The sequence below is a fragment of the Fusarium tjaetaba genome (genome assembly GCF_013396195.1).
Source record: "Fusarium tjaetaba strain NRRL 66243 chromosome Unknown NRRL66243_c0000105, whole genome shotgun sequence".
NCBI classification, from domain to species: domain Eukaryota; kingdom Fungi; phylum Ascomycota; class Sordariomycetes; order Hypocreales; family Nectriaceae; genus Fusarium; species Fusarium tjaetaba.
Genome location: NW_023501301.1, coordinates 38,255 through 57,422, shown reverse-complemented (window position 1 = coordinate 57,422; position 19,168 = coordinate 38,255). Strand labels below are relative to the sequence as shown.

General features: G+C 49.9%; 5 protein-coding genes across 5 annotated transcripts; 2 read left to right on the top strand and 3 right to left on the bottom strand.

Moving 5' to 3' along the window:
• Nucleotides 1–168: 168 nt before the first annotated feature.
• FTJAE_5464 (adenylate cyclase) lies at nucleotides 169–7,374 on the bottom strand (the record flags this gene model as incomplete). The annotated part of the gene is made up of 4 exons (XM_037351974.1): nucleotides 169–426; nucleotides 477–5,828; nucleotides 6,022–6,739; nucleotides 6,875–7,374. The coding sequence occupies 4 exons, from the start codon at nucleotides 7,372–7,374 to the stop codon at nucleotides 169–171; spliced, it is 6,828 nt and encodes a 2,275-aa protein (XP_037207456.1).
• A 3,963-nt stretch (nucleotides 7,375–11,337) lies between these two features.
• On the top strand, nucleotides 11,338–13,280 carry FTJAE_5463 (trehalose-6-phosphate hydrolase; the record flags this gene model as incomplete). Its single annotated transcript, XM_037351973.1, has 5 exons — nucleotides 11,338–11,538; nucleotides 11,609–11,876; nucleotides 11,930–12,332; nucleotides 12,386–12,724; nucleotides 12,776–13,280. The coding sequence occupies 5 exons, from the start codon at nucleotides 11,338–11,340 to the stop codon at nucleotides 13,278–13,280; spliced, it is 1,716 nt and encodes a 571-aa protein (XP_037207455.1).
• Nucleotides 13,281–13,549: 269 nt separating this feature from the next.
• On the bottom strand, nucleotides 13,550–14,392 carry FTJAE_5462 (20S proteasome subunit beta3; the record flags this gene model as incomplete). Its single annotated transcript, XM_037351972.1, has 4 exons — nucleotides 13,550–13,693; nucleotides 13,789–14,261; nucleotides 14,305–14,323; nucleotides 14,390–14,392. 4 exons carry the CDS (start codon nucleotides 14,390–14,392, stop codon nucleotides 13,550–13,552), a joined length of 639 nt encoding a protein of 212 aa, XP_037207454.1.
• A 1,071-nt stretch (nucleotides 14,393–15,463) lies between these two features.
• Nucleotides 15,464–17,052, top strand: FTJAE_5461 (UBX domain protein; the record flags this gene model as incomplete). The annotated part of the gene is made up of 2 exons (XM_037351971.1): nucleotides 15,464–15,600; nucleotides 15,666–17,052. The coding sequence occupies 2 exons, from the start codon at nucleotides 15,464–15,466 to the stop codon at nucleotides 17,050–17,052; spliced, it is 1,524 nt and encodes a 507-aa protein (XP_037207453.1).
• Nucleotides 17,053–17,424: 372 nt separating this feature from the next.
• Nucleotides 17,425–18,106, bottom strand: FTJAE_5460 (60S ribosomal protein L36; the record flags this gene model as incomplete). Its single annotated transcript, XM_037351970.1, has 4 exons — nucleotides 17,425–17,505; nucleotides 17,565–17,646; nucleotides 17,822–17,922; nucleotides 18,053–18,106. 4 exons carry the CDS (start codon nucleotides 18,104–18,106, stop codon nucleotides 17,425–17,427), a joined length of 318 nt encoding a protein of 105 aa, XP_037207452.1.
• Nucleotides 18,107–19,168: the final 1,062 nt, after the last annotated feature.

Genomic DNA, 19,168 nt, shown 5'->3' with positions numbered 1-19,168 from the left:
ACAAAGTTTTCCATCCAAAAGTCCCATCGCATCCTGCTATCCCTGAATCGTGCAAGCAAAAAGCGTTCTGTTTACCCTCCCCTTGTCGTGTACTTCGTGTCGCGTGGGTAATTATAGCATATATAAGTGCTCGGGTAACGTTCAAATAAACCAATCGTCTGAGACCAATCACAACTCTTGCTCTGTGTCGCTCCCTTCCTCTGTGTCGGGATCGTCGCCGTCGTCGTCGTCTTCGTCTTCATCTTCGTCCTCGCTACTAGAGGGGCTTGGCAGCGCACCATATTTCCTTCTGTATCGTTCAAGTTCCTTCCTCTGTGCCATGAACATATCCAAGATTGCAGTCATTGGACCCTGGAGATCTTCTAGTTCCTTAATAGGGCCACCACCAGTAGCAAGGTGGCGCATCGCCAATGTCGATATACAGGTCTAGCGTTGTCAGTTAGGTTCCATTCATGTGTAGGTCAGCTCGAACTCACCTCTATCCTGCTCACTTGGTGCTCCAAGAAGTTCAACAAGAAGCGATCTGTAACCTCTCCTCCACGCTGCTTGATCCGCTCGAGCAGTTCAGTTTCTGGTGGTTGTAGCCCTGGGGCCTCGTTTCCCTCTAGAGAGCTGCAAAGCATCTCAAGTCGCAAACTGATTCTCCAAAGGGTCCAAATTGCATCTGGATCGATACTGAGCTCTGCCCCGGGTGCAAGGACGGCTGGCTTATCGCCGCCGCCGCCTCCTTCTTCCTTCCTCTCATGCTGCAGGTGGAATTCGATACGTCCAGCCAATGCATGAGGGTAGAGCGAGTACACAACCTCGGGGTTTTCAAGACCCTTTAACTTCTTCTCGCCCATCTCCTTAACCTCAAAGCCTTGAGAGGTCAGGGATCTCAGATCCTTTCGAATGGCACTAGCATATGTCTCGTCGTCAAAGGTATCCTCGGAGCCAGAAGCGTTCCCGCGATCTGTATCTTGATAATTCTCTAGGCACCGCTGTATCTCCGAGATGAAGTCGGTCGAGACCGTGATCTGCCCACCGTCTGCAACCGCAGAGATTCGAGCCGCCTTGTTCACCATGGGTCCGAAATAATCCATACGTCGTGTAACTGGATCCGTCTCACTCACGCAGTCTCCAAAGTGGATACCCATCCGCACCGACAGTCCTTTGAAGATGAGACTGTTATCCTTGTCATAGACAGGCTGGCAAGACACTGAGTTCAGGACTTCTGATGGCCAGCTCACATCGAGAAGCTGCATCTGAACTGCAAACGTCCACAACAATGCGGACGTGGCTGTTGGGAAGGAGACCATAAAAGCGTCACCTTCAGTCTTGACTTCGTAGCCACCAATTCGTCTCAGCTGTCGACGCATAACCTCGTTGTGGAGTTTGATAGCTGATCGCATGGCGCTGGGGTACATCTCCCAGAGTGTTGTCGAGTTCTTGATATCGGTGAAGACAATCGACACGTTACCCGTAGGCGCTGGGATCTCCGCCTCAAGTCGGTTTAGGGATGAATCGAGAACATCGCCCTTGGTCCTTCGGCCCCTCCTGGTATTGAGAACCTGGGCGTCATCCGGAATACCAGATGGATAAAGCGACATACTAGCACCGCGATGGAGTCTGGATCTCTCGACCCGTCGCTTTAGGTCAGCAACACTAATCATCATGACCATAATTTTGCCCGAGGCGCCGTATGCGATAGCCAGGTCACGAAGCTTCTGGGCCGCTCGCATGAGATCTTGTCTCTCAGCTCTCGCAATATCCGTCACTAGACCAGGTGACAGGTACTCCCAGAGCTCGCCAGTCGCAATCAGGATAATATCATCCTGCTCTCGGATAGTCATGTTGCTGACATAGGGTGCTGCTTGTACGGCCGGCATCAAGTCAACGTATCCGAAGGCGCGTGAAACTTGGAGTAGATCGTTCAGTCTGCCGTTGCGAGAAACCCATCCACCAGCTTCGCGAATGCGCGATCTCTCGTTGGGCTCGGCAGGATCATGCTTGCGGGTCAGCATCTTATGAGTACCATCTGTCTGGATTACCATTGCCTGTGCATCACCGACATTTGCAACATATAGTTCCGTGCTTTGAAGATAAACCACAGTTGCCACACCCCCTGAGTTGAGGTCTTCCTTGGTAAGTATTACAGGCTGGCCAGAGCCCCTATGCGTTTTCAATGGCCGCTCCTCGGATTGCTGGATAGCAATAGTGACCAAATCCTTGTTGAGCTGGAGGAACGAGCGTCGTAGTGCATCAACCGGTGTTTCGTTCGATCGTGTCTTCAACTGCTTCAGTTCGCCAGCGAAAATGTGACCAAAGTTTTCATGCAAGTATTTAGCGATCTTGGATCCACCGCTGGACAAAGCTTGTCCATCAAACAAGCCCAAGAGCATCTCTGTTTCTGACGAGTTGAATCTTGGTACCACGAGATCGACCGTTGACAAGTGCTCGTGCTTGCCAAGAGTATCGGCCATACCATAAGGCAGATGGCCAGCGAGTGATCCAGATGTACGGACACGTCTGTCTTCACTCTGATCAGGAATACTGGGCTGAGTGAGAGTGACATCCATCAGGCCCAGGATACGCAAGTTAAGCAGACGGCTGAAGTCCGTGTACTCCTCACGATTGACGGCGCCAGGCCCAAGAGGACCTGTGTTCGTCTGCTTAATCTCCAAGCGCTTGTTGCCAGACAGATTCAGATATCTGAGGTTCGGATTTAGATTCCAGTTCCAATCATAGGGCACGTTGGAGATGTTGTATTTTAGGTAGTTACTGCCACAGTCGAGAACAGCAAGGTTCTTGGCCCGTGAGATGTCGGCTGGCAAGTTGGTAAACCTGTTGCCGTTGATATAAAGTGCCTGTAGTAAACTGGACTCTTCTAGATCGTCGGCAGGCAATGTGGTGAGAGCGTTTCCGGATAAATAAAGCTCAACTAGTTGAGGCCAGTTCTTGATCGATCTCTGTGGCATGTCGCTGATTTCGTCGTTGTATGATAAGTTGAGCACTCGGAGCTCCGCAAGGAGTGTGATCTGATCAAAAACATCGTCGTCCAGACGGTTGTCGGCCAAGTGAAGGTTACGAAGGGATCCAGCAAATGTGTTGTTAAGCCTTGATGACATCCCGGAATCCTTTCTGGTGTTGACTGTTTGCGTAGGGGCCGAAGGAGTCGCTGATCTAGACACAACTGAGGTCTTACGGCCACCCTTCCCATAGACAGACACGACAGAGCTCTTGCGGTCGCCAGCGTTAAGGGGAGACGGTCCGACACTAAGGAGTGTGCTCGAATTTTGACTGGGTCTTCGATCGTCTGACAACTCTTCAGAGCTTGCTGTGGCCGAAAGAGTTCCGAGTGGTGCAGCTCTTCCATTGACAGGAGGGGGCGCAGGTTGCGATTCCTCTCCTGGTATCCGTGGTGCTCTAGAAGCAGGTTTGGGGAAGTGCTCCAGAACATTTGAAGAGGCGTTGAAAGTCTCCAGTCGGTTTGCCCACCATAACTCCATGGGCAGCTTGGAGATATTGTTTCCTCGGACATTGAGCACTCTCAGTTCAGTCAAGCAACCAATTTGGGCTGGCAGCTCTCCAACGGAATTGTTCGCGATACTGAAATGCTCGAGTCTGCTCAAGGTACCGATTTCTTGGGGCAACGAAACGAAGTAATTTTTATCCAGGATCAGGTGCTCGAGGTTGACCATGTTGACGAACGACGAGTCAATACTGGCAAGCTGAGCGTTCGATAGGTTCAATATCTTGAGTGTAGGAACTGGGGCAACAATCTCGAATTTGTTGAGGGGATTCGAGTTCAGTTTGAGTTGGCGAAGGGACTCAAACTGTCCAACAAAGGCAGAGACGCAGTTGTGATCAGCGGAAAGAATCTCAAGCTTCGGGAGCTCCGAAATAATGTCGATGCTCGAGATACCATTGTACTTAATGTCGAGTTCGCGTAGGCTGACAAGTTGTCCAAATGACGCTGGTACAGCGTGCGTCAGTCTATTGTTAGTTATCAACAATTTCTCCAAGTTCTTCAGGCCGCCAATCTCGTGGGGAATCGTTGCAATTGCATTGAAACTCAGATCCAGGTCGACCAAACTTGGTAGATTGCACAAGAAAGTCGGGAACTTGTCAAGGAAGTTAGAAGAAATATTAAGAGAGCGAAGTGACTGGTATGCTCCAAAGTAAGAAGGCAAGTGTTTAAGCCGATTGTTGGCCAGGTTCATCTTCAGCATCCCTGTAAGAGAGTTGAGCTCGGCGTGCTCCAACTGCTCCAACCGGTTGTTTGCAACATCCAGAAAGGTCAATCTGTTTGCTCGACTCAGACTGGGCGGTAGTTTCCTAGCTTCGTTGTTGTTAAACTTGATGTCTCGAAGATGTTTACAAGACTGTATAAAGTCTCGCGGGACGTCGAGCGAGAGGTTGCGCGAGAGGTTAAGAGAGATAATCTCCATGGCCTTTGAGTATAGTGATATAGGTATTGTAACGAGGTTACGACCAGAAAGATCGACGTAATTGAGCTTCTGAGCCCGAGCCAGGCCCATGTCGGTTGTTTTGGCATGGAAGTCGCTCTCCCTGGCAGACAAGAACATGAACCTGCAGAGGTAACTGTTGTCTTCGCGGCCGAGGTCTTCGATTCTATCTTTTTCCTCATAACCCACTTGCTGCAGGAGCCGCTTCTGCATGAGTAAAGGTCTCTCAGGGGGTGTCAGAACCCTGATAAGATCATGCTTCTTCATGATAATATGATAGTTCTCCAAACCGTCAACCACATAAGTCTTCTTAATAACTTGGGAGATGACATCCGTGACATTCGAGTCCAGGGGCATGGAATGTGTAGAGAATGTACCATCTGAGCGAAAGATTCGAATGCAGTATGGTGATGCCTTCTCTTCTGGGCGAGGAGGGCTACCAATCTCATCTGGTTCAGGGCCATGGTATGAGTTATCCTCGGTATTGCGTCGCACTGCCCAACTGTCGGGAGCATCCCAACGGCCTTTTGGTGCATTGGAGATAATGGAATCGTGGCGCTCAGGCTCGACATTGTTAACGAAGCTAGTATCCATAGGTGTAAGTGGAGGAGGTTTCGTTAGGATGCCCTCCATATCGTTAAGGTTGGTATCGAGATGATATATGTTGTTAGGATCGTTACGATCTGTCGGGCCAATTGCATCGTCAACATAGTCTTGAGGCCGATGGGTTCGTTGCTTCTTGGCGAAAGGGAACTTATTGTTGAAAGTTGCACCACGTTGACCTGGAATTGGTCGCATATCAGGGACATCGCTCGTCTCCCCAGGGCCAAAGGTCCCGGAAAACGGCAATGTAGTCGTCGATACATCGCTTGGACGGTGCAAGTCAGGCTTCGAGGTCTTCGGCTGGAGAGATCTTGTTGATTGAGGTAAGTCGCGAAGTTTAGCAATGTCATCTTTGTCTTTGTGATGCCTTCTAAGCCGTCCAAAGATTCCGCGTTTGCCATGATGGTGACCGGGTGAGGTCTGTCCATCAACTTGGGAGGATTTCGTGCTCCAAGTCATTCCTGCACTTCTAGTACTTGGTGTCGGGCTTTGGCCTCTAGATTTGGTTGAGTACATGGCGCTACTGCCCCCACGATCGCGCGACATCTGCGTGCCAATCGCTGTATCGTCCCTACTCATTGTTGGCCGCAGTGTCCGAGGATCATCATTACTCTTATGGTGTCGGTGATGCCCGGGTAAGTGAACTATAGAATGACCCGACCTCGAGGATGACGATGTCTTTGGGGGAATTTGCGAAGAACCGTCACCCACATATCGCTCTCGATCGGGTCCGGTCATGATGTCTCGGACGGGAGCTTCGCCATATCGAGCGATGTCCTATAAGATGGATGTCAGTAAGCCAGCACGCTGTTGAGAATGCTATGTGAGTGAGATGGCAGCTGGATCGAATTGGGCACTAAAACAAAACCAAGGGATAATTTCGGAGAGGAATGTGTCGATCGTTGACCAGACCGGGGGGTTCACCGAGGGTTCAGGACGATGAGACAGAGGCGGGGGGTGTTGAACGTACACTGTTGTCCTGGTATAGAAAAGGCACCACCTCTGGTGCAGGAACTGGAGTTCTCGGTCTGGAAGATGATGGCGATGCATCGCGAGTGTGATCCGTGGCATTGGAATAGTTGCGATCTCTATGTGTGGGGCGGCTGTGACTATAAGAGCGTCCACGCTGGTCCTTGCCCGCGAGCGAAGTGGGTAGGCTGCCATCCGAGCTATCGCGCCCAGGGAATTCCTCGCCAAAGAAGCCCTGAAGTTTGCGAAAACCACCTCTGGTTATACTGGTTTTGCTGCCCTGACTGCTCGCCGTGAGGATACTGGCAGCGGATGGGCGCCTGCCATCAAAATATGAAGCCTCGGGGGCATCGTGTTGCGAGGGATGAGAAGCATACTGGTGCTGATGTGGTTGGCGGTTACTGATCTGATGACCCGGAGAAAGCTGGGAGGCGAGGGAGAGGTTGTCGCTCGAATCGTTGAAGAAAGTGGTCGGCATGTTGGAAGAGGTCGAAGGGGAACCGGGCTGGTTCATCCACGGCGCTATTTGAGGGCTCGCGCCGCCGGTGGGCGGAATCTGGTGGATCTGAGGGACTCGGGAGGTTTCGAGAACGGCGAGCTCACGTCGATAGTTGGTGAGGTCGCTCATGCGACGGTCTTTGGGATGAGCATTGGCGCCGGCGCGAGGGGCGAAGTTTGTAGCAGTAGGTGAGAGCTGAGGCTCATCCTTGGAGGAGGACCTGTGAGATGCGGGAAAGCGTTTAGCTGGATGGCGGGAGGCGAGATGAACGGTGACAGGGCGGGAGATGGCAGCAGGGGATCGGGAGACGGGAGACGGCATATTATCGGAACCATAATCACAACTATAAACTCACCACGGGTTGCTCAATGAAGCATTGCCATCAGCGCTTGGGCGAGCAGAAGGAGTAGGGGTTGGTAGCTGGCGAGGCGTCGAGGAGAATGTCGAGGTATTAGAGGTGGTAGCAGCAGCAACAGCAGGGGAAGCTGTCGCAACGGGAGCAGCGGCGGAGGATGATGGAGTTGGTGTTAGAGCATCAACGTTGGGTGCCGGATTGGGAGTAGGCGAGTGAGTGGGAATGGGAGTGGAGATAGTAGAAGCGGAAGCGGGAGCGGGAGTAGTGGAGGCAGTCGAGGGTGAGGGCGATTGCGATTGCGATTGAGATGGTGACGAGGACCTCACGGTGACCGCAGAGTATGTACTACTTTCGGCGCTTGCGGTGCTCGGACTATCATCATTGTTGCTTTTGTTTCTTCTGCTTCTGCTTCTGCTTCTGCTGTTACTGCTACCTCTGATTTTGCTTCTGCTAGAGCTCGTGATCGAGCCGATGCGGTTGAAGGGCTCATTCCTGGTCATTGTCGCCGGGGCGTGGATGGCGTTGATGGTAGGGCCCTAGGCCATAGGGAATAATATGGGTAGGGCAGGGTCCGGATGAGGACAGGACAGACGACAGGCACGGAGCAGCTAAGCATAAGCAGGCACGGTGGATAACTTTGTTAGCGAGAGAACAGACTCTTGAGACCCCGTCAATTTGGTTCAGATTTGTTCACAGGTAGGGGCCCAGTCAGTATGTAAAGTAGAAAGGGTAAGAAACGGGTTCGGGTTCGGGGTTGCAAATCGTGACTGTGAGCGGGGGGGGGATGAACGGACTTCCAAAGCTCCTAAGATGGGTGAGATTGGTAGATCCTCAGTAGCTAGAGACATACGCGGAAAGGTGAGGTATGTTGTTTTATTTTAGAGATCGAGATGAGATGAGATATCCTAGGAAGGTAATAGGCAAGGCAAGGCAAGGCAAGGCAATGTGAGGTCAAGGGAAAGAAAGGTAAAGGTACGGAGTAGACCGAATATGTGGTAGGTGAGTTCACGTCATGTCTGGAAACAAGAGGTAGGCGTATGAGGCTGAGTTGAAGCTCCCTGTTCCTGGCGATGTCCGGGTCAGAGGATGAGAAGACAAGAGGGACGCTCAAGGGTGACGGCAATCAGGTCCAGGCAAAGTCACAAAGAGCGTGCCTGGTGAACGAATGAATGAGTGAGTGAGTGGGTTGTAGGTAAGGCCAAGGTGCAATACAGTGTAAGTAACTACCTCGTCATGGAGAGATGAATGAATAGGTTGGTAGGTATGTCTGTCTACCGTAGTATAACTTCCATATTGTTGGTGTGTGTCTGTAGGTGTGGTTCATCAAGGACATTCAGCCAGCCCGTGGTCGCCAAAGATCCATTCATGGGCTGGGAACCTACTAACTTTCCGCAATGCTGGCTGCTTTGGTCGTTGGCGCTCCAGCTTCGTCCGCCCGGGGCAGAGTCGGGTGAGATCGACCGGGGTCTGCCCTCTGTGTCTGGGCGGGATGAAAGACGAGAGAGACTGGTTCTTAGCGTGTTACCCATGGATCCAATGGATACCAGGTACCTAGTTTAAGCAGAGCAACGCCGTCTGTCTCTGAGGTGTCTTGGGTTCCAGGGGCAGCGTCCACTAAACTAGGTACTCAGGTACTCACTGTCCCTGTCCTGTGGAAGGCACCTAAGCTAAGGTAACGACGGGACCTCAAAGTGTGATGAGCAAGGTCAGGGCAGGTCAACTGAGGGAGGGTACGGATAAGGTACCTACCTTACTCACTGGGTACGCCCGATTCAATGGAAGATTCAGGTGTACCTGAGTCCCCTGTTTGTGGTGGAGCAAATGCCACAATCGACAATATTGTTGTTGTTCATATGTACAATCAGGACAAGGTCTAAATAAACGTTACTTTTCCTTACCTAGATGAATTCTCTTTTGTCAGGAAGGTAGATGGTTTGCCGTTTCAATTAATCTGCCTTCCCGTTGCATATTTGCAGGCGAATGGCAGATGCTGTGTCTCCGGTTTGTCCATGACCCGTTCAGTCCAAGCAAATGCAAATGCAAATGCAAATGCAAAGCGCCTATTGTTTAAATTCCATGTGCATACATACGCCCTAAGCTTCTGGATAGCTAGCTCTCAGTGTTGATTTGCTCTACCAGTACGGATACGGAAATACTTAATCTCAGGTAGCGTCATCCAATCTCATATACACGGAAATGGCATCGCACGTACCACACGCTCGCCGCTCGCTATAGTCTATTGAATCTCATAATTAACTAGTTCACCAACTGAACTTGCTTTGGCTCCAGCTGTCTTGTAAGTCATAGCAAATCCCAGTTTGCTGCATACATGCTGCTGCATAGGTAACAATCAAAGACAATCTTCAGCCAGAGACTACGCAGAGAGAAACAAGCCCTGTATCATATCGTGGATCTTCTCATCTCGCAAAATAATCCACAATTAAACAATGCCCAAATCATATCCTTTGTGTGCGCAAAGAAAGAATCTCAATATCCCGGCTGCAGTAGCTACATACCAAATGACATGCTAACCATGTACAGAACAAACGAGACCCATGCTCCGGTCCCATTCAGGGTCTTGAAGGCGCTGCTTGCTTTTTCCCGTTTCTTTTCTACGGTTCTTTTGTTGGTAGACCTCTGCAAGGACTACCTAGAGAGCACAGAATATTGGACCGGGGTTTGTGATGATAGTGTCTTGTCGGTTTTCGTATTCCGCAAATCAGCTGTCGTGTCTTTATTGGGATCGGTATTTGCCCTTGTAGACAGATTTCACGTGCCATAATCCCATAGTCGGTCCTTCATGAGTCGATTGTAACGTTAAGTTCTGTGCAACAGATACTGTCATTATCCAGAGTGTTGGGTTGGTTGCTGTGACTCGAAAACCTACTATACCGACCTACATACCTACACTGTATAATCATCATTCGTATTTTGGGCTTGGGAATTGGAATGCAGTGAGCAATGGTAAATTGCTCGAATCGACCCCTGACGACTAAAGTGATGCAGTCTATGGTACGAAATAAGTTGGAATGCTCCATGGCTCAAACAGATTCTATCATCTCTGTATGGATGATTGGTCTGATGAGGGAAGTCCAGTTTAATTATAGCAACATCGTGAAACGAGAGAACTCGCGTACTCTGAACTGTAACGTTGATAGGTCTTGTCCATATTATAGCGCATCTATCCGTATTCCTCCTGCAATCAATCATTCGGCACATATCGTCGGTTCTTTGATCAGCCACGCTTACTCGTCATCAATAGTACTGTACAGTAACTACATATTATTGTCGTGTTGGTTTCCCAGAGCACATCCACATCCTATACATCAGCTCCCCATTGCGGGTCAATGGTAGACGGACCTTGTTTTTGCATCCGATGCATCCAATGGCTGTAATTGAAAACAGCTAAGACGGGTTACACGGATGCTGATGTTACTATAGTCCAAGGATAGCCCTTTTCAGCCTCTCCATGCTTTATCGTTAACGCAACGCTTCGAGTTTGGACGATAGGTGGCTTTTGTTTTCCTACATAGGAATACTACAACGGCAGATTACCTTAGTACTAGGTAGTGTGGCCATGAATATTTAGGCGTGGTGGATAGGGTAGGTAGTCTACCTACTAGGTACGAAAGCTGGTCGGCGACAATGAAATCGAATATCATGTTGGAGAATTTTCTTCCTTCCTTGGACCTACCGCCTAGTATCCAGTTGTGTGAGTTGAGCATACTTTCCGTCCTATCTTCCACGTCCAGGTATTCTGCTCTTCTCTTAACAATAAGTAGCATGCATGATCCGTCATAATCTACACGTGAACTTCATCGACCAACCCTTCTCAACTCATGGTAAACCGTCTCCCACATGGAGCTCCACATCACGCCGTACAAGCAAACCAACCTGATAAGAACACATCATAACCTTTTCAAAAACATGATGTTGCCGATCTCGTATCATGTTGGCTGTAAATATCTCACTCACCACCGAAGAATTTACCCTGGAGAGAGGGGCAGATCAGTCACCACTATCGATCCGCAGAATCTCTCCGGGAATTACTCCGTGAAGCCTATTAAATAGATTGACAACTACCGATGTCGTTCTACTGGTCGACTCGCTGTAAAAACTGTCTCACAGTAGGGCTCAACAAGACGCTGTGTGACAGCACATAATACCCTGCAGTTCGACGCCAGCTGTATTCGATTTGAGCCTCATTACTGGATTGGCGCTGTTGCATATCATCTTTGTCCCGTATATGACACCGGGTTTGTTCTGCTGTCGATACAACCGTGAAAGTGCACGGTACTGCGGAAGAAAAGTGGCTTGAATTGGTTTATCGTGAGTTGATGTTTGATCACGAGCGGCCGTCTCACGTGCTGAGAGCCCTTGTGCATGTGTATAGAACTAACAGGCTGCAGACAATATCACCGCAGCACCCTCCAGAGCCAGCATCAACCTAGTTCTCTGTAGTCATGGGTAGCACGGATCAGAGTCTGCGAGCCTGGTGGAAAGAGAGTTCGGTGTATCAAGTGTACCCTGCTTCTTACCAAGATTCCACTGGCTCTGGTGTTGGAGACCTGAAGGGCATTATCTCTCGAGTTGATTACCTCAAAGACTTGGGGGTTGATATCGTATGGCTTTCACCAATCTTCAAGAGCCCTCAGGTTGATATGGTGTGTTACCACCTTTTTTCTCCCGTTTCGAAAAACCAACAATATTGCATTGTATATTAACAAACCTTAGGGGTACGATATCAGCGACTATTACACAATCGACCCTCCCTATGGTGATGTCTCAGATGTTGATGTCCTCAAGGACAAGCTCCATGAGCGAGGCATGAAGCTCGTTCTCGACCTGGTCATGAATCATACCAGTGATCAGCATGAGTGGTTCAGGGAGTCTCGAAAGTCCAAGGACAACCCCTATCGTGATTGGTACATCTGGAAGCCTGCAAAGTACGATTCCGAAGGAAACAGACACCCTCCCAATAACTGGGACGCTCATTTCCAAGGTGAGTACACTAAGGCTTCTAAATTCCGAGTGTCCCAGCTGACGAATGTATAGGAAGTGCCTGGGAGTACGACGAAACCACAGATGAATACTATCTCTGCCTATTCTGCAAGCAGCAGCCAGATCTTAACTGGGAGAACCCAGCAGTCAGAAAACAAGTTCACGATGTCATGCGCTTCTGGCTCGACAGAGGCACCGATGGTTTCCGCATGGATGTCATCAACTTTGTCAGTAAGGACCAGGCATTTCCCGACTCCGATAAGACTGTGCTTCGTGGTCATGAATTCTATGCTTGTGGCCCCCGATGCCACGAGTTTCTCAAAGAGATTGGTGCTATTCTGCAAGAGTACGATGCTTTCAGCGTGGGTGAGATGCCCTGTGTGCACGATGAGCGTGAGTTGATTAAGGCTGTCCGTGGTGACCGTGGAGAATTGAGCATGATTTTCCACTTTGAGTTGTAAGTCAAGGTTTCCAACATCGGTATTGTATCGGCCGCTGATCAACTCGCAGGATGGATATTGATCATGGTGTTGGCGGCAAGTTCACACCTAGATCCTGGGACCTTTCTGAGCTCAAATCTACCACTCTCAAGTGGCAGAAGTTCATGTACGACAACGGAGGCTGGAATGCCCTTTACTTAGAGAACCATGACCAACCACGGGCCGTCAGCCGCTTTGTTCACGATGACACCAAGCATCGGGTGGATAGTGCGAAGCTTATGGCCATCTTCCTGGGTTTCCAGTCGGGCACCCCTTTTATTTACCAAGGACAGGAGATTGGGATGACCAATGTCCCCAAGGACTGGGGTTTGGAAGAATATAAGGACCTTGACTGCCTTCGACATTGGGAGTAAGTCGGAGAATGCAGCTACTAAACACATTTCACTGATATCCTACATAGTCTTCACAAAAACGATGATGAGGCGGCTCGAAACTCCTACAAGGTTGAGTATCAGAAGAAGTCTCGTGACAATGCCCGAACTCCGATGCAATGGGACGCAAGCCCCAACGCTGGCTTTACTACTGCTGATGCTAAGCCTTGGATGAGAGTCAACGACAACTACAAGGAAATCAACGCTGCATCACAGACTTCAGACCCTAACTCTGTGTATAGCTGCTATCGCAAAGTTCTGCAGAGACGAAAGGAGTTCCTAGATCTATTTGCATATGGAAACTTCCAACTCGTTGACGAAACCAACGAGAAGGTCTTTGCATACTCACGAAGGGCCGACAGCGGAGAGACTGCTCTCGTCGTATGTAACTTCACGACTGATACAGTTGCGTGGTCTTTGCCTGGCAAGATTCGAGCGGTGCTGGTCAGCTCTGCTGGAAGAACACTTGATGAGTTAAACGGTGGTGAGACCAAACTGGCACCTTGCGAAGCCTTCGCGGTCCTGCTCGAGTAGGATGAGCCGCGTATTGAATATGGCAATGTATCCGATCCCCATAGAAGAGGACAATGACAATATCGGCCAATTGGCAGAGTTAAATCAAACCGTGAATTCATTCACCCTGGGAGTATCGAAGCTTGTGACAGAGAGGGTCGATGGCAAGACGAAGACGTGCATTCTCATTACCCAGCGGTTGACATTAGCCGAGTATTTATTCATACAAGATACATAAACCACTCCTCGTCCCGCTCTATTCGTGTAGATTTGTCCATTACACCGCCGCTCTAGTCCTGTCGTCCCTTTAGTAATCGCTTGGTGACCTTGTCCTTCTCGATAATGTAAACGTGTGCACCCCAGCCTGAAAGGGCATCACGGTCAACAGCGTTGAGCAACGACTGAGAGATGGTCTCAAAAAGGGCATCGGGTTCCTATAAGTGACATGATCAGCATTTCGCTCTTGAGCGGAGCAACAGCCACAACCGAACTCGGACGATGTATAGCTGCTTTGTCATAATTTGCATACCAGATCAGGCTCCCAGAGACCCTCGCACATGCCAAAGAGCTGCTCGGAAGCGGTGCCAGAGACAATGAAGTCCTTGGCAAAGTCGATACAGCCAATACTATCGAAGCCACAGATAAAAGGCTTGCCAGTCTTAGGATCAAGACCAGCAACGACAGGAGACACAAAGTAAGGTCCAAAACGGCGCTCGTAGAGAGATGAGGAAACGAGATTGGCAAAGGTTCGAGGGGCGATGGAGCGCTCCTCACGCAGGCGGTACATGTTGACCTTGTAGCGGAAGAGGTCGCTCACGGTATTGACATCGGTAGCCAGGCCAGTGAGACCTAAGAAGACGTCGCCGTACTGGAAGATCTTGGGGAAATTGTTGGACACAGTAAGAGCCTGGAGACCGAGGCGGAGATCGCATGCGATGGCGACACAGTCCTTTCCGACCATGGCAACACAGGCGCCGCCGTCTGGAGGAAGAGGGAGGTTAGCTATGGATGAAGGCTGGTATGATGACAGGCGACCGAGACGAACTTATCGAGAAAGGAGATGACTATTGATTGAGTTGCATGGTTAGCTTTGTGCGAAAAGGAGATTGGCTCGTCGGAGGTTAACCTACCATGATGGCTTCTTGAAGGTAGAAAGGTAGATGCGAGGTCGGGAATCGACGTCAACCAGCGGCCGGCTTATCGAGAGAAACTCAGGGACAAGGAAGGCGGTGATTCGTTGTGTGAAGCCGAAAGCTTTGCAGTCGCTAATTCGTATCGTATCTTCGCGTCGTGGGGTTGTAGAAGAGCAGCCGGCGTGGAGTGGATGGAGTGGGAGTTGGACAGTTGAAGCTCCCGTCACTGGGCTGGAGCTACTAGTTAGAAGGTGCAGTGCAATGAGGTTGCTGTAAGGTCCGTGGTACGTACAGGCGGGCTGCAAGGCAAACACGGTCTGGCGTGGCCGGGTACAGGCAGGTCCACGTCTGTTACAGTAGCCTACAACTTGTGGCGGCTGAGGCTCAGTTACCAAGATTACATAAGCGAACATATACCTTAGTCGAGTTCGAAATCGCATTTAGAGAAGAGAGGAAAGATTAGAACAAAACAGCTATCAGACTCTGATTCACAGAAGTTTTAATGCATTCTAAATGATCATATAGGAATGCTGTAAGAATTTTAGCACTCAAAACTCCTAAGAACTTTACAGGTGAACTACTTAACATAACCTTAAGTTACCTACCTAGGTAGACAATGGAGGTTTAGCACAATGCGCATACCTTGGTTTGGTATCAACTAGCAGATTTTGCCTAAGCGTGAGTAGTTGTTTGTTCAATGCTCTTATTCAGAAAGGGTTTGAGTCTTCTGTTTCTAACTAATCCAGGTACTTGAGGTTGGGAGGTTCATTTAGAAGCTTCTAGCAGCTCAGAGACGGGAGTTATTCCAGGGTGCTCATAACTCGTGGCTGCCCTGGCTGTCTGCTGGAGCTGTCTCTTGGTAGCTGAGGCCCCTCTATTTCCAGTACGTAACCCCGCTGTTGACCACCTCACTCGACTCTCACACGCCTGCCTGCTTACATCACCGCCAACCCAGCTCAACATCCAACCCGCCACGATCATCCTGTCCTTTATTAACGAATTCGTCTTAGTCTAATACAGGTACAGCTTCAAACCTACACCTCATCTCTTAATACTTACACCTTCGGAAGAATGGCGACCAACGTCGTGGTGATAGCCACCGACCTACGGCGAGCTACTATCAAGGTCAACCCTGGAACCTACCTTATTGATGTGTTGGAGGAAGCTTGTAGAAGACTCAACCTTTCAAGTGATAAATATCTTGTCAAGTAGGTACCACATGCTCAAACTAGACTCTCCCGCTGAGCAAATAGCTGACGAAATCAACGTATAGACACCGACAAAAAACAGTAGATTTATCCGTCCCCTTCCGAACTTCTGGCCTGTCACCAGGCGCAAAGCTTGAACTTGTCCAAAAGTCAAAAACGCCCTCTGCTATCCAAGTCGCCCTCCAAGTTCCTCCACCCGAGGGTCGCGAAATACCCGGTGGCCGGTTGATTCAAAAATTCCCCAGCGATCTCACCATATGGAAGCTTCTACGCCAGTTCGAGAGCGGAGAGGCCAGCAATGGAAGGAACATCAATATTACCGGCCGCGGGATCGCGCGAATGAGTAGTGATACAGGGAGTGGTAGCGGACAGCTCTACTATGAAACACCTGTTCTCAACATTATGGGACGAGAGCTTTCAACCTTTGCCGATTTCCAAAAGACACTATCGCAACTAGGATACAACTCAGGGAGTGTCCTGATTAGATTGGACTACCGAAAGACAGACAAGACACTGTACGATGCAATGTCAGAAATTGGCCAGTTCTTCAAAGACACCGATGATGAAGACCTGAAGGCAGAGACGCCAGCTGCAAAGGCAGAGCTTGCACCAGAACAAGGGGCGCAGAAATCAGAGGAGCAAGCGCAAGGGGAGACACAGGACTCACAGATGACGGAAAACCAAGTAGAACAGACACAAGACCCAGCCCCCATTCAACAAGAAACCGAGCCCAAGGCTGCTAATGAGGACAGCATGGGCATCGACTCTTCTCAGCCCGGGGATCCTCTGGCACCTATCAACGTTTTCCTAGCCCCTTCAGGAACAACACCTGCTGCAGCCTTGGCTCCCGCTACCGACACTGACTTTGCCCCTACAATCGCTCATGCGCAGCTTCATCAAGCTCGGCTTCAGGGGGACTCGAGGAACAAGCGTCTGCTATCAGACCGCGAATTGGAAGAGAAGGCTGCTGCAGAGGCCGCAAGGATCAATGCAATCAAGTCTGTTCTCGTCAAAGTTCGATTTCCAGACAACACAAGCAGCGACTGGGAAGTAAGTCACTCTCACAGTGGCCAGTTCCTCTACGATGCTGTTCGGCATATTATGGCCCATAACAACCAACCTTTCCATCTTGTTCTTCCTGGGACCAAGATCGTGATCAAAGACGATCCTAGCCCCAGCAATGGATTGATCAAGGCGTACAAACTGTCTGGGCGTACCTTGATTAACCTGGTCTGGGATGATGCTGTACCATCGGCCGTACGGAAAGAGCCATTCCTCAAGGCCAACATTGCTCAAAAGGGCCAGCAGGTCAAGGTGCCTGAGATAATCGCTTCGAATGATCAAGAAGAGGAAGCACCTGTTGCTCGGCCAGCACAAACAGAGAAGGGCGAGGGCTCAGGAGAGAAGACTGGCAAGAAGATACCCAAGTGGCTCAAGCTGGGCAAGAAATAGACAACAGTGGCAGTTTAAAAACATTGCGGAGTTCGCATCAACGATTATTGGTGGCGTTGGTTTAAGGTGACATTTTCATAGCGCAAAACAGCGAAGTCCATAGTACATGAATACATATTGCATTCAACGGATGTAAGTTCGAAAAATAAAGAGGAGGCGTCACTCATCACGAAAGACAGATTGGAGCATGGCTTGATCATTACGCCATAAATCTCTTCAAAGTGTTGGTATTCCGGTGATCCGCAGCTAAATCCCTGCCACGGAGCATCCAAGCCGTTAATTCTTTTTTAATCGATCAAATCGTGACCACGCCAATCCATGCGAACCCCGTTCGGTGCCAGAGTCCCAAAAATCAGATCAAACTGAGTTGATTTAGTGACCAGTACGGCGGGCCTCGGCGATGACGCGCTGGAGCTCATCGACCTTGGCCTTGGCACGGCCGAAGGTACCGAGCTACGATGCGAGTTAGTACTTGTATCGTGGGGTGGTTGCGGTGTCTGGGTTCGACGTACTCTCTTCTTGGCGAGCTTACGGGCACGCTTGTCCTTGGAGTTGCGGAGCAACTCAATGACTCGGCGCTCGTAGGGGGCAAGGCTGTAAAAAAATGGTGGTTAGCAGAGAGTTCGAGCACGTATTTGAAAGCTCCTCCAATGGATAGGGCCGATGCCAACGACAGGACCTCGAACACGCGGCGCAGAACCCCATGCCAGGCATCTCCCATCCATAGCCTCCAAATCCAACCTCTGATCCCAAATGATGTTTGACTTACCCAGCAACCTCCTTGACGACCTCACGGACGAAAGCGGTGCGCTTGCTCAGGTGACCCTTGGTTCGGGAAACACGGGGCTTGACGACACGGGGAGTGGTTTTCTGTAATATCGGCGACAAATGTCAGCGTCCATCGTCTGCTAGTTGGGTGGTTGTCGAGCCCTCATCCGTCGCGAAGGCGAAGACAAAGCAGAGATCCTCCACGAGGTGAGACTGCGACAGAAAGACGTACGTGACCCTTGTTGAGGCCGACGGCCAGGCCAGATCGAGCGGTTTCAGCGGCCATTGTTGCTGGATGGGTTAGTTGGATCGTGAGGTGACGAGAATATTTCCAACAGGATCAGAAAAAACGAGGGGATCTTTAGTTGCCTTAGTTTGGCGTACAAAATTTGCCAAATCTGTGGGTCACGTGCCGAAGGGTAGCGAGTTTGCATTTGTGCGAACCCCACATCAAGTGGCATTTGACGGCGTGAGAGACGGCTCATCAGAGCTCAGAAGAGGACTAGACTATCTAACACGGATATATCTATACAAATAAAGAAATGCACTTGGCATCACGAACCGTCAATTCTGAGTTTCAAAAGAAACGACGATGCTGATCATGCTCAAATCAAACGGATACGGCATCATATCTTGAAGGCCAGGATTAACATTATGAGAAGCCTTTTCCATACTCAATCTCATATAGTCCAGAATCAGCATGAATATCTATCTACCCGGCCTTATCCAGCAACATGCCATCTTCATCCAGGTGCTGTATGATCTTGGATGCCTCCGAATCCACACAGTAGGTCAAATAAGGTGCGACGATCCTTTGTGCATTGCGATCGACAACCGAGTCTTCATGGGAGCATCCTCCAATCTTCCTTGTGTTAAAGCGAAACATGGAAAATGTAACCAGGCCGCCAGCAGAACTCGGAAAGTCATCGCTTCTCAGTCCATAGAGAGATCACGTTTCTAGTCTTGTGTCACTCAACAGAAACAACAGCCTTGTCGAGCCATCTGTACTGTAACTAAGAATAACTTTGACGCTTAGACGCTTGGTTACAGAGGCTCTACATATCGTAAACAATGAGTTGGCCATGGATATTCCATAATAAACGTCCGAGGCTCCGACGCAGCAAAACATGAAACATGATCGGCATCCAATCAATTGCACTGCCTGGTTGTTGGATCCTCGCCTCCGATCCCTTCAACTCCATGTCTCCTTGCGGATGCAGAAGGATCTGCGGGTGGAATTGGGTTGCATTGTACGACGGCGCTGGAATCTAGAGCAGGCCCGATTTAATGAGTTACTAGGCCGCGTGTTCGGTAAGGCAAGGAGAAACCACTCGGGGCGGTTGATGCT